The 22,670-nt window shown below is 36.9% G+C and overlaps 1 protein-coding gene across 1 annotated transcript in view; it reads left to right on the forward strand.

Annotated features, from left to right (window-relative positions):
• The first annotated feature begins 599 nt into the window (after positions 1 to 599).
• HHIP (hedgehog interacting protein) overlaps positions 600 to 22,670 on the forward strand; it is an 81,385-nt gene continuing 59,314 nt past the window's right edge. Inside the window, exons 1-4 of the mRNA XM_010008999.1 lie at positions 600 to 629; positions 4,820 to 5,015; positions 15,056 to 15,212; positions 16,023 to 16,224. Coding sequence (XP_010007301.1) covers positions 600 to 629; positions 4,820 to 5,015; positions 15,056 to 15,212; positions 16,023 to 16,224 — 585 coding nt within the window. The remainder of the gene's footprint in view (positions 630 to 4,819; positions 5,016 to 15,055; positions 15,213 to 16,022; positions 16,225 to 22,670) is intronic.

Consider the following 22,670-nt stretch of genomic DNA (forward strand, 5'->3'; position numbering starts at 1 on the left):
CCTGAAATAAATGTGAGGAATTGACCATATATGCCACAGTAGCTATTTCTGAGCTATTGGACCTTTTTTTAAAAAAATGTAAATTACACTTTTAAGGAACATGTTTTTATAGGATTTTAAAATCAGTCTGTTTTTCACCAAAGATTAATGTTTCACCAAAGAGTTATGAAACTTGCAAATCTGCTTTATCATATCAATATATGTTTAGAAAAAAATATAAAAATATGTCATTTATGCTTGACAGCATAAGCTGGTCATTCCATAAAAGACCTGGCAAACTATTATGGAATACATTTGAACTGAACTTTTCTATAACCACAATTTTTAAACTGTATTCTACTACAGTTCCAAAACCAACTTTTTAAAATGCCATCATATATCTATACAATGGAGTGGCTATGACATTAACAGAAATCTGAATGCCAGCATATTTTTTTAAACAGAAAAAAGACCTGAGCATGCTCAGTAGACATTTTCATAAGAGCTCCTTGGTTAAGATGCCAGGTCTTTGAAAATTTTTTACCAAATTATTGATCTGTTTTTAAAATGAAAACACTACCATTACCTGCAGTTATGGGAACAAAAATGGAGCTACCATAATGAGCAGATACAACACTGCACTGGCTCAAGTAAGATTTTGCATCCTGTTATTGACATTTAACTCTCTGTCTTCTATTTTTCTGCAATATCCCCTTGTTTTTGAAGGCCTACTACATCCTAGTCAAACATTGTAATATCGGTTTTTCTAAAAGTTTGCTTAGGGTTTGACAAGCAAATATGTCCTCTCTACCTTGGATGGTTTCACAGCCAAGGCTGTCAAGGAATGGGTGAAAAGTAATTGTTTTCAAGTGTGCCCTTTTACAATCATTTGTTTGCTCTGGCTCTTTCACGAACAAAGGCTATTGTTGAACACATCCAACTAAACAAATAACTCATCTTGGGGTCCCTTTAACAGCTGCCTTAGTACAATGATCTATTTACATATTACCCTAAAATTGAAACCGAACTCTTTAATGACATAATCCAGCACCATAATACAGAAGAAGCATATGTTCAACCCAACAGCTGAACAATCTCGTAAGCATATGATTCTTAGACATAAATGCTTGTATATCAAATATGCCTTAATGCAATTACTTATTTTTTCACTGTTGGTTTTTTCTGTTATCACCAAAATTATACTCTCTCAAACTAGGTGTGACAGAGTATACAAAATAGATTACAATATTAATCATAAATAATTTTGGTCTATTGGGTCATCTTCTGTTTCATCTTCTTTGCACTGTCCTTTTTTTGTTGATAAACCAATTTAGTATGCTATGCTTTCCTGTGCATTCCAGGATTTATCTTACCTTTAGTGTTCCCATTTTACTTTAATATGGCTAGAGATTAAAGGATGATCTTACAGATGTTGTAAATTAGTCAGCAGCAGGCGTAATCATTATTAGGCATGTCACAATAAATGTTTGGAAGTTTTATATATTTTCCAGAGCACAGTTAGTTTAAACCACTGCAGTTTGATGGCTTCACATATGACTTTAAAAATTGAAGCAGGAAATTAGTTTACATTTCTTCAAAAGACTCAAGGCATTGTCAAATTTAAGGTCATTTTCAAAGTAGAGGTTCAACAGAAAATGCTTCATTCAAATATGTATTTCAGCTTTCACTTAAAACTTTTATTATACTCCAGGATAAATACATTATCAATTTACTGAAACTTGGAATAGAACAGTTGTCCTATCTCCCAACCAGGACAGAGTTACGTATCAGACCTCACACAGAGCAAATGTTACCACCCTATTTTGCTTGAGCATTCTAAAAGTTAAATAACATTGTACTTGATTTTCAGATAATTGATTGACTCTCATTCCTTAATCTTCTGATTAGCTATTATATGACCAAGATTCATTCCAGAAATGACACGAGGGGGTGAATTCCTGTGGTTAATTCCTGGATAGCAGCTGCTCAGGGGGATTAGGATCCTTTTGTCTTAACTTTGAGGACTGAAATGTTGGCAAGCATTACTTCTCCTGTATCACCAGGCAATGTCAATTACGTTTTCCACAAGAAACAGTAAATTAGCTTTGCTATCCTGTTTTTTAATTATTTTTTTTCCCATTTTTACAATGCATTCTGGACTCCTCCAGTCGAAGTACAGTTTTTTATCTGCATCACTGCAGAGTTAATTCAATAAGCACACTGAATATTTACCTAGTAATACCTCTTGTTTACTTGTACTTCTAAACACACATCATACTGCTACCACAAGAAAGCCTACTGCCTGAGATCAACTGCCTGGTGAAAACATCTGAGACTTTTGCAAAGCAAGGTGATACTACTGGATGTATGCAAGTACTTTGAAGTCTAGTCACTGTGCACTTTCCTTCAGGGGAAAACACCAAAATAGGTAATTTCATCCTTACTTTAGGAGAGGTCCTAGCTTCTTGGTGACATTATGTTCTTAAAAAGTGAAAAAGTGGCATTTATGGATTTATGGATAGTGCTTTCCATCAAATCCTATTGGCTTCAGACTTTGTTCTATATGGCAAACAATGACTTGACTGAATTATACAGGCCACCTCCCATCAGAAGCACAACAGTGCAAGGTACCAGGGTCGGAATGCCATCCTCCCTTACGTCCTAATGAAGAAGGCTGCCTCAGCAGTGTGGATTATAGCAAGCATATAAAGTCTATTCTTTACTACCTGGATAGTGATGCTAGTCAGTATTAAGTCAAGTTTAAAGTGTTAGTTATTACATATTTTTGTTATAGTTTATCGTAGTTATAACTATATCTTTAGTTCTTGTCTTCAAGGCATTTTTTTTCTCAGATCTACCATATCTAGAACATCTGAAACTCAAGAAAGAAGAATAAGGTTAAGAGTTCTGCAGCTATAGCCAAATTTGAGCAATCTAGCAAAAAGAATGTAAACTTTTTCAGAAGAAGATGGGCTGTGGAAAGAATTCCCCAAAGAATTCAAGGCCAATGCAAACCTTTTGTCATACATGCAACATGCAAATTATTTATTACTGTCTTCAAAGTTTAAAAAAAGAAAGCAGAAGAAGAAAAAAAAAGACAAACTCTTTCCAAAAGACGATGTGAGACAACTATATTCCCAAGAAGGGTCTGAAGAATGTGAGACAATTATATGCCCAAGAAAGGTCTGAAAAGAGATAAACCATGTGTGCCAGATGTTAGTCACACTACTTAACTGCAGGTGCTATGAAGCTGAGGATAATCTAAGAACAGATAGTGTAAAGAGAGAATATTTCATGCTTTTGACGATCCTGGCAAATCTGGAGTAATTTTTTTAAGCCAATGGCACCTCTTCCAGAATAAGGGTAGATGACATATGATGTTCTTCTAATCAATGATCCAACTTATGCTACTAAACATGAGTACATATTTTAGATGGCCTTTTGATAATATATGTATGGTAAGACTATGTGCTCCTGGGAAGAGTTTGCAATCTAAATTAATGTTCCTTTAAATAGGATTATATGTAACTGTACAGGTCATATATTGTGTAATTTTTTGAATACGTATCTGTTTAAAAGAATGGAGGGTGCATTTCTCTGAAGTGTTTGAAGTTTATGTAATTATGGTCCATAAATAAAATGCTGAGTTTAGAACTATGTTACCAAAGTACTGCAATCTAGAACGGCATATGCAAACATGTGAAGAGCCTTATGCGTTGAGTAGCTTGTTTTATCAAAAGTAATTTAGGCAATTCCCATCAATGTGCAAGGGAGTGACACTGGAAGGTCCTACAAATTGATGCAGAGATGCAACCTATAGCAAAAACTGTGTCAATATTTTCAAATGCACTATTTACAAGTACTTACCATTGTATGTAATACAAATAATTATTGCATTAATACTTCTTATAATATGTGTGTTACAGTTTTGTTTTTTATAAATGCATTAATGAACAGCAGAAAGAACCCAATCTTTGTTTTTGCATTGAATTAGATTCAGTCCCTCTCAACTGAGACATATTTCCCACTGCCCACCATTGGGATGAATGATCAAAAACCAGTCCATGTGGTTAACAGTAAATTAACAAAGTGCAGTGCATTCAAAGACTAATAAAGACAACTATGCTGTTTTCCATTATTTTTCATTATTTGATGACATTGTGCTCCTTGGGCTCCTGTGTTTACTTAAAACACATCATCAGTCATGGTTTCTTGCTACTTCAAGTATTATACATAATATATGCTCTTTTTTCAGGACAAAGCTACAGTTTCAATATTGAAAGAAATAAGATGTTACAAACAAATTCTACTTTTTAACTTAAAAAAATAAATGTCTGAGAACATACAGCTTTTTCCACCTTTAAGCAATTTGCGTTAGAGAGAGAAAAGAGCAGAGCAAGATTTAAAGTATAAAGAATTTTAATTTTTAGTCTCTACATACCTGAATTGGTAACCTTACCGAGTTAGGCTTTAAAGTATTTCTCATAAGAGAAGTGGGTAAAGGCCTGCTGCTGTAGCTGCTCTTTATACAAATGATCCTCTAGATTGCCTACATGATTAAGAGATTGCAGGTTGAGTCCATAAAATAACTAGAGTAATATTATTCTTATCTGAGAAAGAGAAGCTAATGCTTAAAATCTCACTGTACTAATGACATATTGCACGTTTCATAGTAATCTTTTTTGCACTTGGAAGTGGTGACATGAAACACGATGCATTTATACTAACTGTATTGGGTCCACTAGAATTATTTATTACATTAGATCATGCAGTCTTTTTATTTTGTGTAAGATGAGGAAACAGGTCATATGCTTATTTGTCTCTGGTTTGTGGCTTGCAGATACTTTCTGTTACCAACAACACAGAATGTGCGAAGCTACTGGAGGAAATCAAATGTGCACACTGCTCACCTCATGCTCAGAATCTATTCCACTCACCTGAGAAAGGGGAAACATCTGAAAGAGAACTAACTCTTCCCTACCTGTGCAAAGACTATTGTAAAGAATTCTATTATACTTGCAGAGGTCACATACCAGGTAAAACTTATAACAAAACATGGGGCTAAAGATGTCTGTTTTGAAATGTTGATATTGTCTGAGCAGTCATAGATCCAACTCTTCACTAGGTAAAATCCCCATCTATATCTAGGGGATTTTGCTGAAAGACAGGATACCTCAGGTTCTTTACAGAAGATTTCATGTAGTGAGGTAAATATTTTGAGCACTTTCTTGCCAGCTTCCTGTTAAACTCTTCATCAAACACAAGATTGTTTGTTGTCAAAGGCACCCAAAACTATTAACTTGCTGAAATATTAGCATGTTCATTGAAATAATGCAAACAAGTAGTTGACCATCCAAAATGCTATTCTAAATGATAGTGTTAAAATGCAAGTAATAAAGAATGCTGGCTGTTTGCTGTAGACTGTAAAAGCTGATGAGTACAGTGTTTTTTTTCTGATTTTGTTACCCTAGAAACTGATGTTTTTTTCCACAGTGTTGAAAGCCCATTGAAATCAAAGGGAGCTATTTGATAGACTTCTGTGATCGTTGAATCCCTTCCAACATGCTGTTAACGACCATATTCTTAACTAACCTAACACTTCCTCAGTGTAGGCAGTAGAGCTAACTGGACATAACCAAAGTCAGAATTGGACCTGTGTTGTCTAAGGCAGTCACCAAATGTGTGCTATCGCTTGTAACTATATCAACAAAATAACCACAGAAGATGGTCTAAATACACTATTATATTAAATAACATCTTTGGTATTCTCAATAGTAAATTATTTATATGTTTCAGACTGTCATTTTTAAACTATGCTTTTTTCCTTGTCCAAACACTACTTATAAATAATGCCACACAGGAGAGAATAATTAAACTGGTCAAGATTTATTTTTTTTTTTACTAGCAACAGAGACTGGAAAAAAGAGTTGATAATGATATGAAAAATGAATTTGTATATAGTCATTTTTGACATATGAACATGGCTTTGTAATATAATCTAAACATATTTGACTAAAGGGGATAGTTTAAGTGGATGAGATTTGCAGGAGGGTTTTTTAATTGCGTGTGTACAGTGTGTACTTGTTTTCTCTGAAATCCCAAGAGTGCAGGGATTTTTTGCAAGCGTTCGTTTATTGACTTGAGAAAACAGTTTGAATTTACTTACTTTTTCCCTTTACTGTGGTTTAACATGTATCTCAACCCATTCAAATATGAAAATATTATTATTGTCTTTATAAACTAAGAGATGTTTCTAAGGCTTTCTTAAACCAGCTGTTTCTTGCTCTTTATCACATTCCCCAAAGCAAAGCAGAATAGATCACATATTCTAAATGTTTGGCCCATGTAAGAAGTCAGCGCGAAGACTTTTTTTTACATGAGTTTGTAGCTGGTGCAAATGATATTTGCATGTGATAAATGCATATTCTGCAAAGCAAGTCCCTCATAGTTGTTTTGTGAAATTCTATGTTTCTGAGGAAACAATTTGTTTAATTGGAAAATGGAAAGAGGGAGAAGGAAGAAAGAAGGAGATGGCGGGGGGACGGAGGGAGAAGGAGAAAGGGTTGAGCAGCACAGGAGCTATAGCCACAGCAACCTCACTCCTCAGATCAACATATGTGGTGATGAATGACAAATTTATTTTTCTACAAAGCTTGTGTATATGTAAAACTGCTGAAGTGCATCAAGATGTCAAGTGCTTTTTGTGACCACCCAGGTTGCCTTGAAAGATAACCAGATGAAAGCATAACTTTAGCACTGGACAGAGCACTGTGCTTTGCAGGAAAACAGCCTACATACTTTAGCGTCAGTTAAAATAAGGTTTTTCCTACATCAATCAGATGCTAATAATCATTCTAAGTACTTGTTCTGAAAGTGAGTTGTACTATCAGAAACGTTGTTGCATACTTACATCCACCATCATGTTTAATATGGTGAATTGACTGGTACATACGGTTGTTTAAACCAATAGCAGTATTTCCTGAAGGTATTATTAAGTAAGATTCAGGACCCTCTTTTTGAGAAGATGGCCTATAGGATTTTAATATAGTTTAATAGTATTTTATTTTCTAAAATATAACTAATTAAAAAAACAACTTCTTTGGCGTTTCTGTTTTACTTGTGAGACCTGTATATCCATAGTAATATTTCTTGAAAAAGGAAAGAAAAAAAAAGAAAATGTGGAAGCTAAATTTTCAGTTTAGCCTGGAGAATTAAACAAAGAGTTGGAAATTAACAGTCCCCCAAACCCAAGCTCTCCGGCAATGATTCACAGCACATTTTTTTTAAAGTCAAATAATTACTCTTGCTCCATTATGGAGCGCTAATTGCTTCTGAACATCAATACTAAGGAGTTTAAGGAAATTGCTGCCTACAAAAATAAAATTTTATCCCTTAAGTCCTTCACAAATGAGAAATATTGCTATCTACTTAAGATAGCAAGCATCTTTTCTGGAATTAAAAATGTAGTGGTACATATTATCCAAGAAGACTGAGAAATTATACTGGAGTTAGCTCCAGAATTTAATGTATTGTTCTGTTTCTTCCTGCAAAGATGAAAGCTCTAGCAGGTCCTTTGTTAACTCTTTTGAAGACAGCAGTTTACCCACCAGTTTTGTCTTTATCAGAACTTCCATTGACTTCTTTTAGACATAACCAAAGGAAAAACAGACCTGATTTTTTATTTGAACAGGATAATAAGAGTAGCTGTTAGCACCAAATGGATATGTCTCCATGGGTCAGTGTAATTTTTCACAAAGTATATGAGATTAGAACTTCCCTTCTTCATCCCAGGTGACTGTTCTCAATATTTCTCATCTGATCTTTACTATGAGCCTCAGTTAAGTGGTTACTAATGAGGGCACTGGAGTTAAGTTACTTGAAGTATCACCTAACAATACAAATTTTAAGTTTTCCAAAGTATTAGAATCATAGAATAATTTAGATTGCAAAAGATCTTAAGATCATTGAGACCAAGCATTAACCTAACACTGCAAATTCCACCACCAGACCATGTCCCTAACCAAGACATCTATGTGTCTTTTAAATACCTCCAGGGATGGTGACTCCACCACTTCCTTGGGCAGCCTGTTCCAATGCTTGACCGCTCTTGCAATAAAGAAATGTTGTCTAATACCCAATCTAAACTTCCACTGTTGCAACTTGAGGCCATTTTGCCTTTTTCTATCACTTGTTATGTGGGGGAAGAGACCAACTCTCACCTCACTACAACCTTTTTTCAGGCAGTTGTAGAGAGCAGTAAGGTCTCCCCTCAGCCTCCTTTTCTCTGGGCTAAACAGCCCCAGTTCCCTCGGTTACTCCTCACAAGACTTGTTCTCCAGACTCTTCACCAGCTTCATTGCCCTCCTCTGGACATGCTGCAGCACCTCACTGGCCTTCTCATAGTGAGGGCCCCAAAACTGAACCCCAGGATTCAACGTGCAGCCTCACCAGTGTCAAGTACAGCAGGACAATCACTTCCCTGCTGGCCACACTATTTCTGATACAAACCAGGATGCTGTTAGCCTTCTTGGCCACCTGGCATGCTGCTGGCTCATATTCAGCCACCTGTGGACCAACAGCCCTTGGTCCTTTTCCTCTGGGCAGCATTCCAGCCACTCTGACCCAAGCCTGTAGCATTGTGTGGGGTTGTTGTGACCACAGTGACCAGCACTTGGCCTTGTTGAACTTCACACAATTGGCCTCAGCTCATTGATCCAGCCTGTCCAGGTCCCTCTGTAGAGCCTTCCTATCCTCAGACAGATCAGCACTCCTGCCCAACTTGGTGTCTGCTAAAAACTTACTGACAGTGCACTCCATCCCCTTGTCCAGATTGTTGACGAAGATATTAAACAGAACTGGTCCCAACACTGAGCCCTGGGGAACACCACTTGTGACCAGTTGCCAGCTGGATTGCACTCCATTCACCACAACTCTTTGGGTCAGGCCCAGCAGACTGTTTTATCCAGCAAAGCACATCCCCATCCAAGCCATGAGCAGCCAGTTTCTCTAGGAGAATGCTGTGGGAAGTGTCAAAGACTTTACTGAAGTCTAGGTAGACAACATCTACAACCTTTCTCTCATCCACTAAGCAGGTCACCTTGTCATAGAAGGTGATGAAGTTAGTCAAGCAGGACCCGCCTTTCACAAACCCATGCTGACTGGGCCTGATCACTTGGTTGTCCTGTACGTGTTGTGTGATGGCACTGAGGTCAGGCTGACAGGCCTGTAGTTCCCTGAATCCTCCTTCTGGCCCTTCTTGTAGATGGGGGTCACCTCCAGTCAACCAGGACCTCCCTGGTTAGTCAGGACTGCTGGTAAATGATTGAAAGGGGCTTGGTGAGCATTTATGCCATCTCCCTCAGTACCTGGTGTGTATCCCCTCTGGCCCCATAGACTTGTGTGTGTCTAACTGGTGTAGTAGGTCACAAACCATTTCCCCTTGGATTATGGGGACTTCCTTCTGCTCCTTGTCCTTGTCTTCCAGCTGAAGGGGCTGGGTACAGACACTCCAGAAGCCTTCTAGACTGTTTCCTCTCTGCTGTCTTGTATTTCCAGCAGGCATTTGTTAAGTTCAACACCCCCATGAGAACAAGGGCTAGCAATCGTGAGACTTCTTCCAGCTGCTTATAGGATATTTCATCCATCTCTTCATCCTGGTTGAGTGGTCTGAAACAAAGTCCCACTATGATATCTGCCTTGTTGGCCTTCCCCCTGATTGTCACCCATAAACACTCAACCCTATCATCACCATCATCAAGCTCTAGACAGTCAAAACATTGCCTAACAGGGTAGCCACTGCCTCTCCCTCTTTGTCTGTTCCTTCTGTAAAATTTATAGCCATCCATTGCAGCACTATTGTTGCATGAGTCATCCCACCATGCTTTTGTGATTGCAACTAGTAGATTGTAGTTTTCCCTCTGCACAATGGCTTCCAGCCCCTCCTGTTCGTTGTCCGTGTCCTGATTTTAACATTTTCCCCCTTCAAATCTAGTTTAAAGTTCTTTCAATGAGCCCTGATAACTCTTGTGCGAAGCCTGTTTTTCCCCTTTGAGTCAGGTGTACCCTGTCTGTCACCAGGAGGCCTGATACTGTATAAACTGACCCATGATCAAAAAAATAAAAATTCTGCCAGCAATACTAGGTTCAGAGCCAGGAGTTGACCTGCTGTCTCTTCCCATTTCTTCCCTTATCATTCATTGCAACTGAAGGCATAGAGAACACTACCTGTGCTCTTGATCCCTTAACCAGTCATCCCATGGCCCTGAAATCTCTCTTGATTACTTTCAGCCTCCTTGCAGAAAATTCATCTCTGCCTACCTGAAAAATCAATAATGTATCATAATCCGAGGACCATACCAGGGCAGGAAGCTTTCTCTTCACATCTTTAACCCAGGCTCCAGGGAAACAGCAGACTTTCCTAAGAAGTGTATCCAGTCTGTGTATTGGGTCTTCTGTTCCCTTCAGAAGTGAGTTGCCTATGACAATGACCCATCTTTTTTTCTTTATGGAAGCAATTTTGATGCAGGGCATACACTGACTTAACTTTGGTGACACCTCCAAGCTAATGAAACCTCATCCTTATTGTTCATTGCCATCTGTAGAGCCTAGAACCTAGAACTGGGTTATTTCAGGGCACCCAGGAAGGTGAGGGAGACACAGAGATGTGCTGGCTGTGCTGGACAAGAACTTGTCACCGTTGTCCCCTATCCCCTAAGTCACTGCATTCAGCCAGGTGGAATGTAGGGAATACTCTGCATCTTGTGTCCTGTCTGCCTGTTAGGCCTGTCCCGGGGATGATAGAGAAGACTGTCTAATATTTATTGTTAATATAGCCAGTAAAGAAAGGCATGGCTGAGTCTCCCTTTAGGCATGAGCAGAAACTTCATCCATGCCAGACAAAGCAACATATTCTAAGGAAACACACCTGTGCCACAGCCATGGTACATTCTGCCATCCAAGGACATCAGACAGATTTTGAACTAAATGCTCTCTATTATTTTCATTTGAAGAAATCAGTTCTAGATGACTGTGGGTGAATTCAGATTCAGGCTCAAATATTAATCCAAGCATTACCAGAAAAAATGCTCGATACGAATTTTTTAACTGCAAAAAGAGGCATCCCAGCCCAAAATGCTGGAAATCTAAAAAATTCTGCAACCCAGACAACAATTCCACAAGTTCTACCATAGTCAACTAATAGTCACAGTCAACATTGTCAACGTGCAGAAAAAGAGTAGTGGCTCATGATGTTGCTACTGCTAATAAAAGCATCAAAGATATTAACTCTGGCACTGCATGCATGCAGGTACATGCAATGCGTAAGTATGAGAAGGGGGCCAATAGTCACTCCAAAACCAGTAGAAAGTAATGTGAGCTACCACTGAACTTAATACATTTTGAAAGAATCAGTCTGAAATAATGATTTTTTTAATGTTTACTGAGAGTTGAGAAGAGAGAGGAGAATGTGATTTTTGTGAACAAATTCACATCTAGCTGTCAAAAGTGCAAATCAGAAAGGAAAAGAAAACCCAGGAAAAAGGAAAAGGAAAATACTTCTTTTACACAATACTAAACTGTATGTTTAAAGTCAATAAAAGTGGGAATAAAGCAGGTGAGCCTGATTTCCGGATGCTGTCTAAACCAGTGTAGGTCATCAGATGAGGGGACGATAGTCAGTCCTGTGTGCGGTGCAAACAAGGAAGGAAGTGAATAGGAATGTGCCTTGCTGTAAAGACGAGGAAAAACAATACCACAACATTTGAGTTGTGTATCAAAGGGAAGAGGCAGGGGGATGGGTAAGTAATGAATCCAGTGAAGCGGAATTTGGTGAAGGTAGGATAGGAAGGAAGTTACAGTGTGAGGAATAACTGACTGTAAATACAAGTGGAGAGAGGGGATCAGCTGGGAGCTGAAGTTTTCCTATGAAAAGGCTTGAAATTCCCACAGCTTTCTATAAAGGCAGACACAGAAAGCCTTCACTGTAACTCTCTTAACTGAAAAGTCTGTAGTTTGATTGTTTGCTAGACAGAAAGTTTTAAAAGCCTAGAAATGCAAGCCTGAGCAAAAGCTGGTAGGTACAACCCTCAAACATTATGTTTAATCTTTGTGACTTCAGTTTTCTTTTGTAACATGGGCAGTGCTCTGTCAACACATACACACCTGGTAGGAAATTTGTAATGATATGTAGGAATCTTTTAAAATAAGGTAATAATTACAGAAATTCATACAGGACCAAACATTGCAATCCTTATTAGGCATAGTTCTCACAGAGGACAGTGACAGAGCTATATCTGAATAAACTCAGACTGAGCAAAATTATATTTTTAAATTTTCTTTCCAAACAATTCTAGTGCTCAAGGGCACTCATCAGGAACCATTCTTCTGGACATTGGACAAACACTGAACAAAATGGCAAACTCTACACTAAAGACCTCACAATCTAAGCACGATAAAGAAAACATGAAAATTGGCTACAAGCAGATAGAAGAGTAGAAGCAAAGGTTTTTCTGACTGTCTCTAGTGAATCTGTTAGCATGTTGAATCTAGGATTTATAACACAGACTTTTTTCTAAAATTACCGTGGTTGGTTGTTTTTATAAAATAAAATGCCATCCCTAATATACAGGTGAAACTGAATCTACAGAGGTTACATGCCTTACAGAAATGCAACATCTTACCAATTTTTGACTGATTTTAATAGTTTAATTCAAACCCCATTTTTTATGTGCATTTCTAAGGAAAAAGAAACATAAGTCTTATCCTTTGTTGGAACCTGCTGATGGGTTTGCTAAATAGCAAAAGGCTACTGGAGTACAACATGTACTTAAGTGCATGATAAAGTATTCCATAAGGAAAAGGGATAAGTCTTGCATATAAGAAAGGGCATTGCATAAGGCATTAGTCAAGTGAGTTTGTATCTGATTGTTATTTGAAATGAAGAAGTAAACAATATGACCTTAATATGCTCTCAGTTTTTCTGACTAAAGGTAACATTTAAGCCAAGAGTAGTTTCTCTTCAGTTAAATAGTAGATGGTATACTGTAGAAATTTTAGAAATTCTTAGAAATTGTAGTCTAATTTGCTATTGCATTTTTTTCAATGGTCCACTGTTCTTGGAGAAATGAATTATTAAAGATAAAATTGTGTATTCTTAAGTCAGATAATTCAATAGCAAGATTTTAGATTACCTTTGATTTTGGTATTATAGTTACAAGCCTTGGAATACTACTCTGTGATTATATCAGAGTTCTTCCACTTGAAATTATATCTCCCATTTTCTCCAAATAACTACTATAAATTAAAACCAGCTCCTCAGAGATGATATTTGCTGAAGCTCCAAATCCTGGTAATTAAACTTTTACACCACAACACACTACCATGTGTTTCCAGATATTATTTTATAGAAACCAAAGGAAGGCTTTGTCGTGTTATTTTTGCAATATTTTTAAAGGAAGATGCATATGAAAAGTATAGTTGGGTGGGAAAGGCTTTTCACTCCACAAAAATTCTGGGATCTAAAAAATTTTCCTATTCCACATAAGGAAGAAATTGAACTCTTTCGAAATTTTCCATGAAGAAAGCCACAGAGAGACCACCCCAGGATAGCTAATAAAGTCGTTGTTAGGACATTTACTTGGGAAATGGGAGACTTAGGGTCAAACTCTTGCCTGACAGATGAGGGGCATTGACCTGAATATTCCTCTTCCTAATGAAACACCCTAATTACAAGACATTTGAGTATAGTGAGATGAGGTTTGATGTCTGTTTCTCTCTTTTTTATTTAGATCAGAAGTTTGAGTTTGGGCCAGAAACATCCTGTTAACTAGAATTTTGTCAAAACTGATAATGTTTCTGAAAAAGCTTTGCTCTTAAGAAATTGGCATTTTCCAGTGAAACACAGCTGTCCCCGATCAGCTCTTGTTGTACATTGTAAGCCCGAGAGAGGCTTTATGGCCAAGATCTATGGATTCCTGCCTTATTCACAAGTGGTAAAGCCATGCATAAATTAGGTCTCTAATTCCAATTAAGTGCTAATACTGTGTATCCTATGAGTTATGTGCTGGACTGTAGTACATCCTAACACAGTATGCCAATAATGCGAAGAGGAATGAAGGTAACTTAAGACGTATTATCTTCACATCTGTTTTAGTAAAATAGAACATGTATAAATAGCCAAATTCTATCTGCTTAGATTAAATACTAATGATTATGAACTGGATAGAAATTACTAGAAATAGTTTTGTGGACAGAAGTAGATATTTTTGCTGTCATTAAAAATACTCTAATATCAGTAGTGGCAGGGTTTCTCCTCAAAGTTGGTAAAAAAGTTTTACCAACTCCTTCCCATCTTAACCTAAAGCCTAAAGACCACCTTCCATCCACCACAACCTAAAGCCAGCTCCCGTGCAGCGTGACACATATCCCCCTTTTCAGGGAGCGGGGGCTGAGGAAGCAGACCTTGCAGTGGGGCACTGTGTTCACCCATCCTAATGCCGGGAGCCAACCAGAGTCCAACTGTATGTCAAGATGGTGCTTCTTGCTTTCCAAGACAACTAATTGATCACCTCTCTGGCTGATGTCCTTTGCTGCCAGCATTCCACAAAGTCTTTACTGCATTTCTTTTACCAAGGTCTTTACTGAAATTCTTACTGTAACAAGCATTTTTAAAAAATTAAAAATAGAAAAGGTAAATAAAAGCTGCTCAAGCTGTTCTACAGCAGATTATACACTTAGGGCTAAAAAAAAATAGGGCTAAAATCAGGGAAAGGTGTATCTCTGCCTCAACTCTGAACTTTATCTCTTAATTTTTTAATGAGTGAACTATAATGTCAGTTTGAATCACCTGGGATTTTTATTTAAGCACACTGATGATATGGTTTAATGTAATGTAGAATAAACTATAAAAGATAATAGTTTGTATTTATTCAGAGCAGACCTTTTTTTTTTTGGAAGATAGCACTTAATTTAAAGATCATTTTCTGCTCCATAGATAATCTATTTAAAGATTAGTTTCATGACACAAAACTGCAGATATGACAACATACTAAATATTTGTATGTTTTTGTTCATTTTTAAGGTTTTCTCCAAACTACAGCCGATGAGTTTTGCTTTTACTATGCAAGAAAAGATGGTGGTGTATGCTTTCCAGATTTTCCAAGAAAACAAGTGCGAGGTCCAGCTTCTAACTCCCTAGACCACATGGAAGAATATGACAAAGAGGAAGAGATCAGCAGGTTCATAAACACAAATGCCGTTTAATCTGAAAAAAAAAAAAAAAAAAAAGCCCTAGCAAAGCCTGTGGTTTTCACGGTGAAACAGCTCAGTGTGTGCTTATGCTCAGCAGCTGTGTTTTCCAGATGTTACTTCCTTTTGCTGCTGCTGGTGCTAGTGTATGTCAAAAGAGAAAGTTACATTAGCTTCAATATTTCAGTACCATTTCATATTTGTATTGCTGAAAGGGTGTTAATATCCTGGTTTGATCCACCCCATGGATCTTGGTTATGGTCCACTCAGTGGATCCTATATAGTTCTAGGAAGTAATTTCTACCTGAATTTAATATTACTAAACAACAACAGGAACTTTATGAGTAAAATACTTAATGGTTTTCAATTTATTTCATTCCTGCATTTTTCATTGTGAAAATAGTTACATTAGATTGCCCTATCATAAGTCATTATTTTTAAGTGGCTTTTGGAAGGTAGAATTTGTAGCTGGAATTTATGGTGTTTATTGTACAGTATAAGTTTTGTATTTATAAATTGTTGTGGTTTTTTTACCAATTTTTTTCTCTCCTACTCCCCTACATTTCAGATCTAAGATGAATGAATTTCCTCTTTCTTGTATAAAAAACAAATTTTGCCCAAGTGAGGTTCAAACTGATTTTCAGCATGATGTGCTTGCATACATTCAAGAAAGCAATTTATCCAGGATTGTATAACTATGTTCTTAAATTCACTGCAGAATAATATTTTTATCATTTTGGGACATTGTTGTGTCATGCTTACGAGAAAAAAATTCTCACTATTTTAAAAAATTTTTTTAGGAAACACAAGCACAACTGCTTCTGTATTCAGGAGGTTGTGAGTGGACTAAGGCAGCCTGTTGGAGCAGTACACTGTGGGGATGGATCTCATCGCCTCTTTATTCTTGAGAAAGAAGGATATGTGAAGATTTTAAGTCCTGAAGGAGACATACTCAAGGAACCTTTTTTGGATATACACAAGCTTGTTCAAAGTGGAATAAAGGTTGGATTTTTTTTACTTATCTCTATCTGTTTATATTTTAGCCTGTATATGGGTAAAAAGGGAAGAAATGTTTTTCAGAAAACATTTTGACTTAAAAAATAAAAAAGAACAGTAATGACAACAGATGCTACAGTTCTATCTGGCAAAGAACTGCAAAGTTCCTTGTTTCAAGAAGAGAAAACACAGCACCTTAGAATTGTCCTCACAGTTTTCTCCTTCCATTAGTTTTTTTCCTCACTTTAAATTCAGAAGAAACTATCCAGCACCAGCATCCCACAGCATTATCTTTGTATTTTCACCCTTTGAGCTCATTTCCATCCCACTGAATTCAGTTTTGCTGTGATTCCAGTGGAAGCAAGTTTGGCTCAGGCACCCCTCTGATCTGCAGGTGTTCAGTGATGCCCTGGGTGATGGACACAGGAGTGAGTCTGGGAGTGCTCGGGGAGCCCCAGGAGAAGGGCAGGGGTGCTCACTCCCTTTTGGCTCAACCTCAAATGTGGCACGAGCTGCCCTCAGGGTGGAGGCTGCTTTAAAACAGCATTTTTTGAGATGCACCTAAAGAGTGACTGACCCTCTAAATTCAGGTGGGTTGGTGCAACAGCTTTCATTGTGTTTAATGGGAAGACTTTCATGGTCAGGGGAGTAACTGGTGGATGGGGAATCATGGGCATACATTGGAGGGTGGGGGTTAGAAATTATATCTAGGTATGGGGTAAGTAGTACTGGAAAACTCGCAAGTCTCTTGGGCAATATTTTACTTTGGAAATGTCATAAGTGTTGTTCCATGTTGCTTTCTTGTCACATTTTGGAGTGTTAATGCAAGTTAAATCCAGGCATAGAAAGCAAATTTAAACTGTAATCTGATCTTGCCTAGAACACTCAGGACTGTGTATCATAACAGCTTCATCGATAAAATATATATTGACATCCTTTTGACAGAGTAATCTTAAATAATAATTGTGGCAAACTATATTGATTTAAAATGCATAGCACATTCTAACTAATAATTTTGTTTCAGCTGTAACAGCAATAAGCCAATTTGAGATTTTGTAAATCTTTTCTGAGAAGATATGTCAGAGGATTTTGGTTTCTGTTGAAAGAGTGAAAGAAAAATATATTACACCTTTTTCTAGAAAAGAACTAACTTGTCCAATTCTGTGATTGTCTGAAGACTTATCTTTCTACCTCTGTGCATAACCATTATGTTCAAGATACCAAAACAAGAGATACTTAGCATGGGTATTTTTTAACATCAATATAAGGCTGTTTCATATTTCTTAACTGAAGATTCTGATATTTTGTACTTCTGAAAAACTGACACTTTCCACAGAACTCCTATTAATCCCAAACAAACCTTCCTTGAGGAAGCTTTTACAGCTGCAACTTAGAGGTGTGGCTAAATGGAAAACTGATTTTCCATATTTTTCATGCCTCTGAATAGGCAATAGCCTGGTTGATAGGACTCTTAACAACTACCCTCAGCTTCAGAGTCAACTTTTAGTTCTGTTTTAAATCAGACCTGATCTTTTTAATCTTCACTACCCTAATAATCATCTACTACTCTATACACTGTTTCAGCTATAACATTTTGTGTAAATAATGAGATGTTCTTGAAGCTAGAAAGTCTAATTCAATTCCCTAAGGTAACAGTTCAGTGACTGCAGATAATTGTGTTGCAGTGTTTAAAGCAGGCTGGCAAGGGGGCTTTATGTACCTCACAGGTGCGGAGAAAGGGAATGTTCCTAGAAGCAATATTCCAGCTCTTAAATGGAAAGGGTAAAGTACAAGAATATGAGGAATGAGTACATTATATAAAATAAGGACTAGAATAAAACAAAACATACATGATCCAAATGTTTTTTTAAAAACAAGGGTTTTTAAACTTTTTTATATTTATCCCCTGTCTGATTCTTATAATCAATGAGTCCATGGTCCTTCACCTACAAAGATGGAAGATCACTGTTACAATGGTGGAAATTATTCTATCAAAAGACTACTTGAACGGTATTTGATTTTACTTACCTGTTAGATACTTTAAAACTAAAAATCAGTAATGGAGAATACTATGTGAACAGGCAGTTTTCCAGCAGGCAGTGCAGACAGTGTATGGCCATCAGTTTAAAAAACCCATCTATCTAAAACACTGCATCCTCCTGCAAAGTGTGAGAACCTGTGTCTACTCAAGAAATGCCTGTAGTGTACAATAGATAAATGTGTATGGGCATGTGCCTAATTCTTCTCATCTAGTGCTCTAAGTGAAAAAGTAAATTAAGTTAATGAATTTTCAGTTGCCCCTGATAAAACCTAGGCCCATATATCCCAGTGAAGTGTTCTGCCAAGGTAAAATGTTTCCTTTTTTGAGTCCTCTGTTCATTTACACAGATTCATAGATTTTACCCCAATTATCTAGTCAATTCCTGTATAATATCCATATAATGTTATTTTGGAATTGACATAGAGACTCTTCATTGAAGTAAACAAAACATATTCACCTCTTTTCCACCTTGCAGCAATGGTAGCAAGAAGAAGCAAATGATTCTTTTTCCCTAGAAATAAGTGTGAACATTTTCTATCTTACACCCAAGTGCCTGGAAAAAGTTACTTTTAATTTTTGTGTGTACCTGAAATACAAACAAATACTTAACTCTATTGACAATAGTGAAAATGTATTTTATGTTGATTGATAGAATAGTGTCGTTGATTTTTTCTTCTTTTTCTAATGTAAAGAGGAACATTATAAGTGATAAAATTGTTATATTGTCACAAAGCAGCAAATCTGATGCACGATGATTTTCCAAATAATATACTTAAAACTACCTTGAGGCTGGTATAACCAAGTAACAGAAATTACATATTTCCTTCATAAAAATAATCCTGGGTTTTTGTTCCAATCTCATTAGCATTTTGCTCATCACAGCACTGGTAGTCAGATATGGAGGAAAACAATATAGAAAAGCAGAGGAAGAGAGGTGACTGCATTGTATAGCAATCAGCCATGATACCCTCCTCAAAATATGCTGTTTTGTTCCTCTAGTGGAACTAAAGGTCTCTGTGTTGCTGAAATTAATTTGGAGCCCCTAACATGGGTGTGAGCAAGATTGTTGTTCTTCACTGCTACTGCTAACTGAAGCACAGAAATACGATTATCTGGATTTGCTTCTTGTTGGTCACTCCTGTGAAGGTCTGTGGATATAAATGGAAATTAAGTAAGAAGAGTGGTACAATCTGATGTATTTTTGTTATTGGTCCAATGGCTTTTAATGTTCGTTAAAGTCATTGAGGTTTCTCTTTGAAAATTGTTGCTGCAGTAAAATCTACTGACACTTATGTGATTTAATTGTAGGGAGTGCAAATGAAAGAGAAATGATAATTTTATATGCTTCCAGTATCTCAGAAGGAATTAGCACAGGCTTGTAATACTATTTCCTAACAGAGATAGATACCATGAATGGATGGTGGTAGCTTGTGCTTCCTACTCAAGGGAAAATTAGGATTCCTGAAGATTTAAAAAATACCAAACAAAACAAGCCTCTGGAGAGCTTAGGAAACCATTTTTTTCTGCACATCTCGCAATTTCTAATCCTTTTTGAAAGCACACCTAAGAGGAATGTTTTTCTGATCTTCTATTTTTCAACTTAGTTTTTGGAAGCCATGAATGGATCTTAATGGAGAAGTTGCTAATTCAGCATCTGTGGCCCTCACTGGTGTATTTTATGTCACACTGGACACATAAGTATTGTAGTGTGTCTGGATAGATTGGGCACTTGGCCAAGTCCCTCCTGTCACCCTTAGCCTTTTCTTCCTTATCTCAAGAGCGTCTTCTTCTCAAGAAGGAAACTGCACACCTCAGTCTTGCCCCAGAGTTGAGTAAGGACGTGAGACTCACCTGTAACTCTAGGACATGCACCTGGGCTCACCTATTTAGGAACATATAGCCCAGTGTAGCAGAGAAATTACTGATTCCATCACCTGTGCCCATTAGTACTACAAAGCACCCTGAGTATGTGGCATGTATGTAGCAGAAAAAAGTATTTACCAGAGAAAAAAAAAAATTTAAAAACCCCAACCTAAAAGTGTGATTCCATGTTCTGGTGATTTCCTGCTCCATGATGTTATGGTGAAGAGAGTTACTTACAGAGAGACATTTTACAATTGTTCCTTCAAAGTAATGTAGCAATGACAATTTTTTTCTAAAAGTGCTATTTTTATTTCAGACTGATTTTCACTACCATTATTTTATTTTTGTTTCAAACTATTGCCAAGTAGAAGAGAGGGGGAAAGTTTGAATTGAGAAGCTATTGAACTAATAATGGCAATACTTTGATTTCACTGACATTTGGGGAGACCTTAATCAATGAACAAAAAAAAAGAAAAAAATCCTAATGTGTCTGAATCTCTTGTCAAAAAGCTAGGCAAAAAAATTAAATGCTGTAAAAGTGTTGGGCAAATATGATTTTATCCCATAATGGGCTCAGCAGTAAAAGAAAAGGATCAAAACATTCTAACTAATTGAATTAAATTATTTCTTAGATGTAGCAGTGTTCAATATGTTGTTATTACAAGATCAGTCACCTTTTACTCAAGACTGTATCTAACTTGACAGAAAAATGCTGAGTGCTCTGGCAGTTCTCTGAATTTATTTACTCCTGTGGCCTTATTTTATCTTATTAACAGTACTACTAGCTAAGATTTGGAAGCCTTTAGATTAGTAGCAGCCACCATACAATGTAGCACACTGTAACATTACTTTTCACTCACTGTCCAGTCTCCTGAGCCCACTAACATGTATTGGTCTACAAAATATTGGTCTGAAATGTATTGTTCAGAAGGGAAGACATCAAGGTATGATGTGGCAATAACAAAAAAGGAAGAGCCTACCACTTCTCTTAGGAGTGAAATGCTATAATCACTTTTCAAAATGCTTTCTGAAAAGCTAAGTAGCTCTAGGGCTGGAACTGTTAGTCCTTAAAGCATTTTTGCGGTCCTTCCCTACAATCATTCAACTTCCAAACATCCTTTTAAAATTAAGGACCTCAGAGCTGTACAAAGTAGCCAAGTTTACATCTTACTCCTGCCAATGGTAAAATCAAGTCCCTGTAGTTGTAAGTAGTTTTCTACTTACAAATCTACTGACTGGATTAGCTCTTTAGGCATGGAATTCAGATGGGCTTCATGTTCAGTGACTTGTCATCTCTGATTCTTGAATTATTTTCAGTTTATTTCTACTTTTATTTTTTTAATGTGACTGACCCATGGTGTAGCTCTGGTGTGTATCTGCTGACTACAGGATCATAAATTGTGCAGATAGCAAGAATGGCTGCATTTTGCTGCACTTTGCCTCACACAGTGTCAAGAGTAGAATCCCCTACAAAATAAGTATCCTTTAAACTTTTTTGTTTCTTTTTTTTTTATTTTGGGTTTTGTTTTGTTTATTATTTTGTTTTTGTTGGGTTTTTTGGGTTTGTTTTGTTTTGTTAGAGCTAGTAATAAAATATCTGTAGTACATTTCACAGGAATACTGTAATAAAGGGCAAAGGAAGGAAGGGGGAGGGAATGGAGAAGGAACAGAAAATCTCAGTGAAATGGTACTGGAGATCACTTTTAAGAATATAGAAGTTACACTTCTTGACCTTCTTCACCTTCTTGTCTACTCTAAGACTATTGTATTCAGTGTAAAATAAATAAATAAATAACAGAAACTTCCTCTAAATCCTAAGCCATCATCACCTTTTTATTTCATCTTACTTTCAAATTAATCAGTAAGACTAGTTTTGAATTATTTTTTTTCTAACATTTTAAAACACTATATTCCTGTATAATTCCTCGTAAATACTTTAACAGCCAATTCTTTTTGCAGAAAAAAAAATATAGAAGTGTTTGACAATTATTTTAAGTGTATGCTCAGCAAATTTCCAAGTAATAATCTTAAGAAGAGTTAATAGCTAGATATATTCCCTACTGTATGTTGATTAGTTTTTATGTCAGCGCCCAAGTATTTTTAGTCTTGAAGAGTCTTATTCATGAGTGACCCAGTGATTCAGGCAGGAATTCTCCGTGATGCAAGGAAAAGTACAGTGGAACATATGCAGTAGACCTGTTTTCCACCCATAATGATTTTTGGACTCAAGAGGTAAATTTTTCACCCTGAGGACAGTCAAACATTGGAATAGTCTCCCAAGGGAAGTGATAGATTCCCCCACATTGGACAGTTTAAAGTCTCAGCTTGACCGAGTGCTGAGCTATCTCATATAAACTATAGTAGTACCTAGAAAGGTTGGACCAGACGATCCTTGAGGTTCCTTCCAGCCTGGCATTCTGTGATTCTGTGAATATATTCAGTATAAGACTATAAAGTAGACCGTCAGGTCTTAAATATCCTAACCATGTTGCTATGAGCCAACTATTCCAGAGCTTCTCATCATCAAATGATTACCTTGTCACCATAG

Source organism: Chaetura pelagica, unplaced genomic scaffold (assembly GCF_000747805.2).
Source record: "Chaetura pelagica isolate M959 unplaced genomic scaffold, ChaPel_1.0 scaffold221, whole genome shotgun sequence".
NCBI lineage: Eukaryota > Metazoa > Chordata > Aves > Apodiformes > Apodidae > Chaetura > Chaetura pelagica.